Source organism: Lynx rufus, unplaced genomic scaffold (assembly GCF_022079265.1).
Source record: "Lynx rufus isolate CCGP_SWC_20201006 ecotype Redwood Valley unplaced genomic scaffold, mLynRuf1.p SCAF_2, whole genome shotgun sequence".
Lineage (NCBI taxonomy): Eukaryota > Metazoa > Chordata > Mammalia > Carnivora > Felidae > Lynx > Lynx rufus.
In genome coordinates this window covers 211438111-211451252 of record NW_025814834.1, presented here as the reverse complement: position 1 = coordinate 211451252, position 13142 = coordinate 211438111, and the positions used below count along the sequence as shown (strand labels likewise).

At 51.8% G+C, this 13142-nt stretch overlaps 1 protein-coding gene across 1 annotated transcript in view; it reads left to right on the top strand.

Moving 5' to 3' along the window:
* FHAD1 (forkhead associated phosphopeptide binding domain 1) overlaps positions 1–13142 on the top strand; it is a 118295-nt gene that overhangs the window by 48656 nt on the left and 56497 nt on the right. Inside the window, 7 exon segments of the mRNA XM_047085238.1 lie at positions 97–227; positions 2885–2974; positions 4002–4106; positions 7984–8091; positions 10738–10821; positions 11569–11721; positions 12882–13077. Of these exon segments, the coding sequence (XP_046941194.1) occupies positions 97–227; positions 2885–2974; positions 4002–4106; positions 7984–8091; positions 10738–10821; positions 11569–11721; positions 12882–13077 (867 nt within the window).

Here is a 13142-nt window from a genome sequence, read left to right as displayed (position 1 = left end):
GGAAGGGGCTCGGCCACGGGTTGGCTGAGAGCTGTGCTGACAGTAAGTCTTACTGCCTCTTTGACCTCTGCGGGTCTTTGCTTTTTTCTTTAACAGGGATGGTGTCATCTTTGCAAAAGGAAGTGTCAACAAGGGATGAGCAAATTCAGCAACTCACACAAGAGGTGAACCAACTAAAAAGTGAGAACAAAGAAAAGGAACATCAGCTTGAAGCCCTCAGCTCCAGAGTGAGTGTCAGGTCACCATCACCATAGCGATGCCCCCCAAAAAGCAACCAGCAGAGTCCCATGACTCATCCCCTTTAACCTGGCCCCCAGCTTCGAATGCTACTCTCTCCTCTCCCACCACCGTGAGAGGAGGCTGGTGGCCGAGGGCATAGGGAAGGCACAGGGAGTCTGACTGGCGGGTGGCCCAAAACACGAAAGGCACATGAGGGGCCAGCTTCTGTGCAAGCTAAGGAGCTTTTTAAACGTAACTTTGACTCTGAAAATGCGTCCTTCAATCCTGACTTTATTTTTTTTTAATTTTTTTTTAACATTTATTTATTTTTGAGACAGAGAGAGACAGAGCATGAACGGGGGAGGGTCACAGAGGAGGGAGACACAGAATCTGAAACAGGCTCCAGGCTCTGAGCAGTCAGCAGAGAGCCCGACGCGGGGCTCGAACTCGCGGACCGCGAGACCGTGACCTGAGCCGAAGTCGGACGCTTCACCGACTGCGCCACCCAGGCACCCCACAATCCTGACTTTAGACTCCTGATCCTGTAGAATAAGGTGTTTGTTTGTTTGTTTGTTTGTTTTGAAAGAGAGAGAGAGCATGAGCAGGGGAGGGGCAGAGAGAGGGAGAGAGAGAGAGAGTCCCAAGCAGGCTCCGAATTGTCAGCGTGGAACCCAGGGCGGGGCTTGAGCTCACAACCATGAGACCAGGACCCGAGCGGAAATCGAGAGTCAGACGGTCAACTGACTGAGCCCCCAGGCGCCTCCAGGAAGGTTCCTCGGTATTTGTGTGGTTTGTCTGTTTCCCTGAGTCGAGGTAAAACCGAATAGCTGTCATCTCAGGCGACAGCTCAAAGATTCACAGTGGTCGTCTGATCAGGGTTACCGGGGTGGAGACAGATCTTGGAGTTCCAAAGATAAGGCACAAGGAGTAACATCTGGTGCTCAGCACAACGCTGTTTGGAACTGAGAAAAGGCAGAGCGTCAGCTTTGGGGCTGGACAGACCGGGATCTGATCCCTGAGCTTTCTTCTGTGGTAACGGAACGGGTCTCCATTTCCACATCTGTGAAACGGGGGGAAACAGAGGCATTTTCTGAGAAGTGGGATGCTGATTTCAGTCGTGCTCTTCTGCCTCTGTGCCTGGCCAGCCGCCTGGTGAGCCCTGCACAGTCATTTCTCCCAGGCAGACTGACGCCCTGGACACAGGGGGTCACAGTTTTCTGGGGGTGCATGCGGATTGCCAAGGGGAAGAGATACGGGAAGACAGCGCCTGTTTGATTATCCAACTTCCTGAAGTACATTTGGATTCTTTTTCTCCCCATTTCCCCCTCCTCATCGCCCTTGGAACGAGGTATTTCTTCTCCACTATCAGGCCCCCAAGGGTGAGGCTCTCATGAGCCTCTCGGATACCCGTCTTTCCTTTTTCTCCTTCCCTTTGTCACGCGTGTTAATTTTAGGAAAAGAAGTAGATGAGGTTGAAAAGCAAAATTAAAGAGCTAGAAAAGACAGTGCTACCCCTAGAAATCCACATTGATATTTGAATGTATATTAAATTCCAGACTTGTTTCCATCTATTATAAATTTAAAAAAAATATTTAAAATTTAAACTATACACAATTTTTTTTTTATATTTTAACTACTTAGTGTTTTCCCGTGTTAATAAATAAAAGCTCCTATCATGGGTCCTAAAAGCTACAAAATATCTCACTGGTCCTAAAAGTTACATAATATTTTCCTGGATGTGCACAAGGTAATAAAACGATCCAGTTATCAAACATGGGTTGTTTCTTTTTTTTTTTTTTCCTCTTTTTTTTTTTCCTCTGTTGCTAACAATACTGTCAGGAACACCCTCGAACCTACAGATTTGTTGATTTCTCTGGTCATCATCCTTAAGACATACTACTAAAGTGGGAATTTCTGGGTCAAAAGAAGGCACATCTTTATGTTCTGAATGCGTGTTGCCAAGCTGCCCTCCAGAAAAGCTGTTTCCTTTACGCTTCCTCGGCCGGGGCAGATGTGTCTCTGAGATGTGACTCACAGAAAGCTCTAAGAGCCTTCCAGGTTCACTTAGGAAGCTCCTCTGTGTATTCCTGAAAGCCACTTTTGGCTGGTCACAGAGGAAAACACACCCAATTCCTCCACCCTTAGTACCCAGACTCTGCAAAGCTGGGTCTGCCCTGTGGTGTAGATTGCTGACTCTTAAAAGAAGAATTTAGGGGCACCCAGGTGGCTCAATCGGTTGAGCATCTGACTTCGGCTCAGGTCGTGATCTCATGGTTCATGGGTTCAAGCCCCACGTCAGGCTTTGCGCTGACAGTGTGAAGCCTGTTTCAGGTTCTCTGTCTCCCCTCTCTGCCCTTCCTCCACCCCTGCTTGCGCTCTCTCTCTCTCTCTCTCTCTCTCTCTCTCTCTCTCTCTCTCTCTCCCTCTCAAAAATAAATAAACATTTTTTAAAATTTTTTTAAAAGAAGAATTTGGACATGTTCTCCCCAGAACTCGTGAGAGGGTGAACTAGGAACTCCAAGCGTCCGTCCGACACAAATGGCCTCGCCTCCCTTGGAATTTGGGGATGTGATTGGATTAAACAACAGGAACTGTTCTTAGGGGCAAATATGGGGACTCTGGACCCACGGCCAACCCCGCGGCCTGTTGACCTTTCTCTGTGTAGTGCTACATGCTGAAAGAAGAACTAAGAAAGGAGGATTCTCAGAAGGAGCACCAGGAAGCCCAAGGGAAAGAGTTAAAACTCTGCAAAATTGTGAGTTGAACCTCCTCCCTCCTAGGTGTCCCCAGAAAGGCTAGACTTTGACCTTCAGGGTTTGGGGGGTGTTGGGGAGGGGTTCCTTGGCCCACTGGATAGCACCAGCTCGGGACTTTAATGATGGCTTGTTAACATCGTCTCCTAATTCTTTGAAATGCTGCCTCCAGCCCCAAGGAAGAGATGGGTGAAAATAGGGAGGCAGGATGCTCTGGGCATGGGTTCTGGCCACCTCACCGTGTTCGCCCTGGAGCCGGGCAGGAGCTGGGCTGGGCTGGGCTGGGGACACACTCTGTGGCCCCTGCCCGTGGCTCTGTGATGCCCAAACCTTCCTGTTCCACCGTCTCAGTTTATCATAGGCAGGGGCACTGTCATTAACAGGAAATTCTCCCTGAAGTATTTTTACTGGAACATATCAATTTTACACCAATTCATAAAAACAAAGCAAAAAGAAGAGGTATCATTTGGCTTATGTAGACGATGACTTTGGAAACAAATAACAAAAATACGAGTACTGAAATGAAATCATTCATTCCCTGTGCCAGCTGAATCCTCTCGCATGTATGTTTCCATTCGTTGGGAAATACAGCGCCTTAGACACCGGGAGACGTGCTCTTCTCTGTGTTAGGAACGTTGCTATTTTCTGCCTCAAGGGGGAAAAAAGAAAAATTTCCTTGTCCTGTCCTTCCAGACTGTGTCCATTGTGTCATCCAAGCAGCCCTTATTTAGATTGATTTCGAAAAGAGTTTCTCAGAAGAGTTTCTGATGAGTTGATGGACATCTTGTACTGTTTAATGCAGGGTCCATGCTGATTTTCAAAAGAAACTAATCATTTTCCTATACCCAATTTCCCATATATCAATTGAAAAAAACATCTACTTTGCCCCGCAGATGTAGAATTTTCCCCCAAGGGAAGCAATTAAGCTCATACCAGATTAGGTTTCTGCCTTAATGAACCCAAGGAAATGAGCCATAGAGATTCAGAAGATTCAGCAACTCTTACTTCCTGTTGTTGAAACTCTTTCAGCAAATCCAAGACATGGAGAAAGAAATGAGGAAGCTCAGGGAGGAGCTGAAGAAGAGTTGTACTGAACAGAACATGATCTCCAAAACGCTGCGAGAAAAGAGTAAGGTAAGACAAGGACGGGGTGGCCCTGGGCCAGGCTCTCTGCACTCATCATCTCCGTGAATCTCACAACAACCCCGTGTGGTCGATACTGGTATTAACCCCACTTCAGGGCTGAGAAACTGAGGCTCGCAGAGGCAAAGGACATTCCCCAAGTTCACACAGGTAAAGTATCTGTACGACTCAGAACTTGAACCCAGGTCTGTCTGACTCCAGTGCTCCCACGTGTAACCACTAGTCTAGACTGACTGCCACTCTTACTTGTAAAAATTAATCCAGAAGAGAACCGATCCATTAAACCAAGCTTGCCAATGATGTCGTTCAAACTTAAATGGTCTTTGGGTTGTTTCTTGGCCGCGTGTTCTCTCAGTCATTGAAGGGGTATATTTTTTTAAAAATCTCACGATTGCGGATTTGTGTGTTCTGCTTTGAGTATCGCCAGCTTTTGCTTTGTGTGTCTTGAGGTTACGTTACCAGGTTCACTTGATCTTAGCCCAAAGGCCGAGAAGCGATACGTTACTGAGTTCGTATAAAGTTAGAATTTTAATACTTCTCAGTGGAAAAAAATCCCTTTGCTTATCATAAAATGTCCCTCTTAACTCTAGTAGTACTTTCCCCTTAACGTCTGCTTTGTCATTAATCTAAGCTACGCTGGCTTTTTTTGGTTAGAATTTTCATAGCGTATCTTGCTCCTACTTTCTCTGTCAGTCTTTAAGTTTTAGACCTATCTCTTCTAAATAGCATATCGTCCTTATAAAATCCACTTTGACACTCTTTGCCTTTTAGCCCGTTTATATATGATGTGGTTGCTGGTGCATCGGGGTTTAAATCTATGTTCCCGCTCATGGCCACCTGTACGATCTAGGCAATGTTCCCTTTTCTTCCTTTCTTGCCCTTTTTTGAGTTAGTGGTTTCCTGTCGTTCCATTTTTCTCTCTATGAGCTTGGAAAATCTTTTTTCTTTTACTACTCTTTTAGCAATAGCAAGACCACAGCATTCAGCCTTGACTTCCCAAAATCCAATATTAATTGAGTTTTTCACTCTTTTTTTTTTTTTTAATTTTTTTTTTCAACGTTTATTTATTTTGGGACAGAGAGAGACAGAGCATGAACTGGGGAGGGGCAGAGAGAGGGAGACACAGAATCGGAAACAGGCTCCAGGCTCTGAGCCATCAGCCCAGAGCCCGACGCGGGGCTCGAACTCACGGACCGCGAGATCGTGACCTGGCTGAAGTCGGACGCCCAACCGACTGCGCCACCCAGGCGCCCCAGAGTTTTTCACTCTTTAACTATTCTTTGAATGGTCAGCCTAACGACTCTAATCTGCATTTTTGACTTAACCAAGATCCAGCATTAGCTGATAATTGTGCCCTTCTCCTTGATAAGGCAGTGACTTTAGAACACTAACTTCACTCGCCCCCTCCAGATTTGTATGCTGTTGTTACCCTTTCTAAACTATTCCCTACGTTTTAAACCCCAGAAGACCTTTATCAGTATTTCTACGTAGTCAGTGTTCATACCCGCACATTATGTTTTCTGCTGTCTTTTCTGCACCTCTGATCATCCATCTGGGGTCATTGTTCTCCTGTTTGAAGAACATCTTTTGGTGTTTTTCTTCGGCGTGGCCGTGCTGATGACAAATTCTCCCAGATTTCCACACACACGCACATCTTTGGAAATGAATATTTAACCTTCGTTCTTAAAACACATTTTGACTGACTGTCAACTTAGCAATGGCATTCTTCAGCACCTTACAGATAGCATCAGGCCCATCATCATTTGATTGTCTCTTGGATCACGTTGTTTCTCTTTACAAGTCGTTTAGAAGCCTAGGGGCGCCTGGGTGGCTCAGTCAGCTAAGCGTCCGACTTGGGCTCAGGTCACGATCTCGCGGTCCGTGGGTTCGAGCCCCGCGTCGGGCTCTGTGCTGAGCGCTCAGAGCCTGGAGCCTGCTTCCGATCCTGGGTCTCCCTCTCTCTCTCTCTCTCCGCACCCCCCACTCTCACTTGGTCTCCCGCTGTCTCTCAAAAATAAATAAATATAAAACAATTTTTTAAAAAAACAAACCTCAATAAAAAAGATGTGTAACCGCGGGGCCTTTATGTAATCTGTCTTCTCTGGCCGCTTGTGACTTTTTCTTTTCCCTTGATTTTTAGCAGCTGTATTACGATTTGTTTGGGCGCGGGCTCCTTTTTACTTACCTCGCTTGGAGTTCTTGTGGGCTTCTTGAATCCTCGGCTGGGTGTTTCGCATCAGTCCGGCCCTCAGGTGCCATACCACACAGGTGGCGGGGAGATGCCGGAGGCTTGTGAACAGGGAACTGGCGTGATTGCATTGTGGTCGGTGATACCGATGGACACGATGGCCATAACCCCTCACGTACCAGGCATTGTGCCAAACATTTCGTCCCTCTCAAGCGTTTATCCTGTCCAGTCTACAGACTTGGGGGTCGGGGCTCCCAGTTCCTGGTAAGGTGACCAGCCCACGGCCACGCTGTCAGCGGGTGGCAGAGCCGGGACGGGAGGCCAGGTGTGTCTGGCTCCAGACACAGAGCGTTTCCGTCGCCGCAGAAAGTTCCGCCAGACCGAGCTGCTCCGTGGCTTGGTCACTCTCACGGCACCATGAAGAATGTGCTGGAGGGAAAGAAACGAGAGGGAGGAGGCCACTTCTCGGGGCCCAGAGGTCCTCAGTGCCTGGAGAGGAGATCCAAGCACGGGCTTGGAGATCGCTGGGCGTGGGAGATCGAGCAGGGAGGCGGCGGAGGACGACCCCGAGCGTTGGGGTGGGGAGCGGGGGTGCCATCCACCGGATGGGGAGCGCGGGTGAGGGCAGGGTCCTCTGGGGCTGCACTGGGCTTTCAGAGCATATAACAAAGTCTGCTGAAATAGAAGTCGGAGCGTGTTTAGATGCGGGGGGATGTACGGGGAGGAAGCGAAGGCCCCGAGAGGCTGGATGGCTTTTCCGAAGTCCCATCGCTTGTTCCGGGCTCTTCTGCTGAACCCCACTGCTCAGAACAAAGCTCTACAGGGCTCTCCTGAGCCTTTCACATCTGTGGCTTCCCTCTTCAGCCCCACCGAGAAACAGCTCGTGAAGGTGTTTCAGCACCGCACCCTCACGTTTATTCAGGGGAGTTTGCTGGCTGGCCCAGTAGTGCCGGGGCCCTGGGCCCGACAGGTGCTTCCAAAATGTTCGAAAACGAACAGCGCAGCCGCAGGGTCCCATAAAAGCCAGCAGAGGGCAGCATCGAGCACCCGAAAGCTCCCCTCGCCTTGACTGATCCAAGCAAGGGGGAAATAGATGGGCAAGTTTCCCCGCTGCAAACTCCTTCTTTTCAGGCTGTGTTTCTTAAAAGACATTGTCTAGCAAGTCCCTAAAGTTCACCGGTGAGTGCTGAAGGCAGCAATGACAAACAGTTACGATAATAAGCCCGATAAGGCGCATGGTGGACATTCCTGTCACTTGCACAGGTTGCAACGGCTGGTGCATTTATAGACCCTCAAGCAGCACTGGCGCTACTCTAAACATTTTGAATCCCCGTAATAACCCCACGAGGCGTACTAGGATCATCATCCCCATTTGACAGATGAGGACACTGGTCGCGGTGGTCACAGCACTTGCTGGGGACCCAGCAGAGGTTTGGAGCCTGCGATAGGATGCATTTGAGCCCGGGGTGCAGAGCTCGGCCCTTTCCCCTGGAGGGGGGTGGCTCCTGTGAGCCCGCCTCCACCCTGTGCGTGACTGTGACCCCCACCACCTGGGCTGCAGCCGCCCCTGCCCCCCCGGGACTCCCGCCCCCCCCACAGGGCCATTAGACCTGCTAGAGGAGTTCCCCTGGAGTGCGTTGTCCCATTAGCAGCGAGCACATGCTTTCGTCATCATTTCAGGTCGAAGAGAAGCTTCAGGAGGATTCCAGAAGGAAATTGCTCCAGCTGCAAGAAATGGGGAACAGAGAGAATCTCATTAAAGTCAATTTGGAAAGGGCAGTAGGTCAGGTAGGCGAGCTCCAGAGCCCCCTTCAGCGGCCCACCCACGTTCCCCGTGGGTCCTCTGCACCCAAGCAGCTGGTGGGGACGAGTGAGGAGGGCGTCGGCCTTGGTTGAATCCTCCCTCTCATCCCAGAGGAGAAGCTGCGTGTGGCTCCTGCACCCCCATGGGCACCACGAACAGGCTTTTCCTGCTGGGCAGCTGCCCACACGAACAGTTCGCCATTGTCTGAGGCCCAGGCAGCCCGTCCCGGCTCTGTGCTGGCCCCAATTACCCCACCATGCAGTTCCCTCTTGGGAAGAGTTTGAGCCTCTTGATCCCACGGTGTTTCTAATCCTTTCTTCCTCACATTTTTTTTTTTTTTTTTTGTCCTGACATTTAACATCATTTTTCTTCCTCTGGGCCCCCCGCAGATGTCAGAGTCGGTGTCCTTAAGGAAATAAAGTAACACCCCAGAATGTCAAAGCTCACGCTAGATGAGGACGTCCCTGGGCAGGGTGGTGAGCAGGCTGACGGGCTGGTCTGGGGATGCCATTTCTGTAATACTCGGGCCCCAGATGGCCCAGTGGCCCTTCCTCTTATGCGTGACACAGATGTGAGGGCCAGGAGATGCAGACGAGACTTCACCGAAGGCTAAGGGAGAGCAAACAGGAAGCCAGGATGGGGGCACTGACCCTCCAGAATATGGCCCTCCAAGGGCACCCGACCCTGGACTTCTCAAGGGGTTCTCTCCTGGCAAAGCACGGCTCCAGGCAACCCAAGAACAAGTTGTGCGTGTATGTGTTGGCGCCATCGTTTTTCTGGCAAAGGGGGTTCACCGTGTCGCTCGTTGGATCCTCAGAAGGGTCTGCGAACCACCCAAAAAAGTTAAGAACCACGCCTCCGTCCCACGCGGCCCAGCTCCCAAAGCCCTTCCGAGCCTTAAGTGGGCAGCGTGACCGGGCTTTGTCAGAGGCGCGTACAAGTTTAGTAACAATGCTATTGGGCAGATCTTAAAGCCCCTTCAACAAATGTCCCCCCGCTCCAGTGCCATCCCCGCCAGGTGCCACCACTCAGCGAGGGCAGAGAGCCCACCGGCCTGAGCCTTCCTTTGTGCACCTTTTCTGCACTCGGTAGTCCCCAGTGCACACCTGGTCCGAAGGCGTGATCTTTGTCACTTGCCCAGGCACCAAGGTCCAGGTTGTGGCTCTGGGGAGAAGTCATCCCGGAGGACCCTCAGAGACATTGAGAGCCCTCCGGGTCCAGACTCAAAAGACAGAGCGTGAGCCCTCTCTCTGCCACCTTCCCATCCCACGCCCTTATTTCCATGGCCCTGTTCTCTGTCGGAGACTCTGCCCCTCCCCAGCTCCAGGCCTGAGCCCATCGTTCAGGAGGACCTACCCCTCCACCCCCGAGCTCTGCTCTCTTCCTGGGCTAGTTAGGACCCTCCCCTTGGCTGTGTATCCGGAGGATGGCCTGGAGTGCCTCGAGACCACCACCCTGCCCCCCATCAGCTTTGGGCCGGGTGATTGCAGGGGTGTCCCTAGAAGACTCACCGTTCCACTCCTGGGTTCCCAGAACTCCCCAGCATATAGTAAACCTGTGCATATTAGGACCCTTTGACTTTTGTGTTGTTGTTTATTCACTTAGTTTTGAGAGAGTGAGCAGGGAGGGGCAGAGAGAGAGGGAGACAGAGAATCCCAAGCAGGCCCTGCTCTGTCCGCGCAGAGCCTAACGCAGGGGCTCGAACCCACGAAGCATGAGATCATGACCTGAGCTGAAACCAAGAGCTGGACGCTTAACCGACTGAGCCACCCAGGCGCCCCGGGACCCTTTGACTTTTAAGTTGATTCGGTGGCACCTACGGTCCCTTCAGGGCTCCGTTTTAGAGGCAGTGACCGTATTTTACCAGCGAACCAAAACCCCGGGCCATGTTGGTACATTCCCGGAGAAAGGCGGGCTGCCTCTGCCCCCTCTTCTCGTGGAACTGGACACCTCGAGCTCGTCATTCTGTGTGCCCCGATCTAATCTCATTGTGCCATTCCGTCAGCTGCGATCTGAAAACACCCGCGCCAAGGAGGCGCTCAATAAAAGCTGGCTGATGTGACCGACGTCTCTGCATTCAAGCGTTCGGTGAATGGGGACTGAGGGCCTACTCCGTCAGGCACTGCACCGGGCTCTGGGGACACGTAGACCGTAGGCACAGTCTCCAGGACACGCGTGGTCCAAGGCCCAGAATGGCAGAAGGGAGCACACTGTTCTCTGCCCGGGCACCCGAGCTGATTGCACCATCTCCTGGGGCTGACAGCCTCAATATTTATTTCACAGCCTGGCACCAGCTCAGCAATTATGGAAGAGCCTCCCGGCCCCAGACTCCCCGCCGGGTAATTGGCAGCAAGTGGCTCCTCCGAGGGCGCGAGCGCGTGCGCTGACCACGCGTGTGGGTTGGGTTAGGCAGGCAGACCCAAACAGTCATCAAAGCCTGCTGTCCGGCTCTCTTCCGCGGACCCCGCCCCTTCCGGCGAGAGGTGACCGTTTCAGTGACCCGTGGCGACCACTAAAGGCGCGCGGACCCTTCTGACTCCCGGACCCCGGCACTGGAAGTGCCACGCGCGGGCTTGCCGGCTCCGGGCGGCCCCGCCGACTCTTGTCGCCTTCCCTTTTCTGTGCTACAGCTGGAGCATTTCAGAACTCAAATCATCAAGGCCACCTACGGACAGGTGAAGCCGTTCCTGGACAGATCCATCACCGATCAGCAGGTTTGTCTGGAGTTTTCACTTCCTTCCCCGGGACCCGGGCCCCCAGACACGGGGAGCATATGTTTCTGGTTTTGGTTGATGGCACATATTTTTCACGCTGTTGCTACACCATAAAGATTTGTTTTGATTTTATGGGATTTCCTGGCTTTTAAAGTAAAAGCCAGTTAAACTCCCTTGAAACGTTTCTCTGAAAATCAAATTAAACCACTCAGGCCTATTTCTGGTCGCCAGACACACGCATTTACCTTTCGTTAGCACCTTAAAAAAAGGGGGGGGGGCAGCCTCTCCGTAAACCGTGCCTTCCTTCCGAAGAGAAAAGAGGGCAGTGGGGACGGACTTCTGGCTGTAATGACCGCCTCGTCGTCCTTCCCGACTTTCTTTCCATCCCTCTGTGTCAACACACATAAGAAACCACACCAGGACCTGCTCTACAGCGGCTGCAGACGCTGACCTTCTATTAATGAGCCCACGGCATCAGGCTCCGTGTTATGAATCACCACCACAGTGCAGAAGTATCTAGAACAGACCCGTGACAGCGTTACAGATCCTTGGCTCTTAAAAGTCATCTCTGATCCTGGGAAACACATCCTGGGGACAGAGCCAATGTCCTCCTCCGGAGCCATCCCCAAGGCACACGTCAGGACCTCCCTTCTCACCTGTCGAGCCGGGAGCTTCAACCCAATGCCCCCAGCTCCCTTCCCAGGGCCGCCCTGTGCCGTAAACCTTTCTTTCCTTTTCTCTCACCAGTTAATAGAGAAGATTACCCAGGTCACTGAGGACAGCATCAACCTTCAGCAGAAAAAATGGACCCTGCAGAAGGAGACTCAGCTCCACAGCTCCAAACGGGAGGAAATCACAGAGAACGTTGAGAAGCTGAAGACATCTTTAGACAACTGCCAGGTGGCCCCCCTGTGCTCTTTACAAACGTCTCTTTCACCTCATTGTTTTTTTTTTTAATATATATTTATCTAGAGAGAGAGAGAGAGAGAGAGAGAGTGTGTGTGTGTGTGTGTGTGTGTGGAGGAGGGACACAGAGACACAGAATCCAAAGCAGGCTCCAGGCTCTGAGCTGTCAGCACAGAGCCCGACACGGGGCTCAAACCCACGAGCCGTGAGATCATGACCTGAGCTGAAGTCGGACGCTTAACCGACTTGAGCCACCCAGGCGCCCCTCTTTCGCCTCATTCTTGTGCTGCTTGTTTGGGAAATTACCCAGCGCTTTTGGAGCAGGTGGGGCAGAAATGCTCTGCTCTTTTTTCTTTTTGTCCTTTTCTCTTGTTGGAGAAACTTGTTTGGGAATAGAAAACAAAGAGCCCCAGGTGAACTTGGTGTGGCCAAGGGAAAGACGCCCGACACACTCCTAGTACTGACTTGGGAAGGTCCCCGACCCCAGCAGGAAAAAAAAAAATAGCCCCCTATTATTTCCAGAGAAACCAAAGAAATGTTCCTACTCTTTATTTGCAGCTTCTTTTTCTGCCCAGCGATGGAAAGCCTGGTGGTCTTTGTTGTCTGTCTGTCTGTCTGTCTGTCTGTTGCCCCTTTTGCTTTTGACTCCGGTGGAGACTGGGACCAGAAGTCGGCCTGAACCCCCAGGGCTCCCACGCGGGCACAGAGCCCATCGAGCAGACAGCCCTGTCTGCTTCCTCTGGAAATAAGCAGCTGCTATTTGGGGAGTCTGTGCAGACGCGGGCTCGTCAGCACCCTTTCAAATCAGGAAACCCCACTCTCTGGCCAGCCCCTCTGTTCATCTCCACAGGGAGTTTGACGTGCAGAAGCACCCCAATCCGATTCTCGTCTCAGCCCGTGGTCCTGGGCCATTTGGCTTTGGAATTGCAGAGACCTAAAAGCGGGGTCTCTCTGACCATCCAGAGTCCAAATTAAGAGTCCAAACACACAAACAAAGGCAAAAGCGGCCCCCAAAACGGGGGGTAAATACAACGGAGCCCGCCCCGCGCGGCCAGCACGTGGCACGGCCCGTTTCACGGCAGGGTCGGGAGCGCGGCCGTCCGGGTGCTGGTTTCTGGCGCGTCTGGGCTCCTCATGGTGTCGTCTCTTGCCAGGCGTGCATGAAAACGTCCTGCTGTAGCAAGGACCTGAAGAAGGAGGTGGACGTGCTTCAGAGCCTTCAGGTGAGCCCGCCCGTTTCAGGGCTCCAGAAGGTGGCACTGGACATCCTGCGCCTGGCGCTGTCCTGGCTGGAGGACACGGAGCGTCTCCTCGGGGACGTCGGGATCCAGTTATCCGGCTCCGACGCAGGTGACTGGCGCGTTTTCCTTTTTTTTTTCTCTTCCTCCCATAGTTGCATGACTCCGAAATGTCGC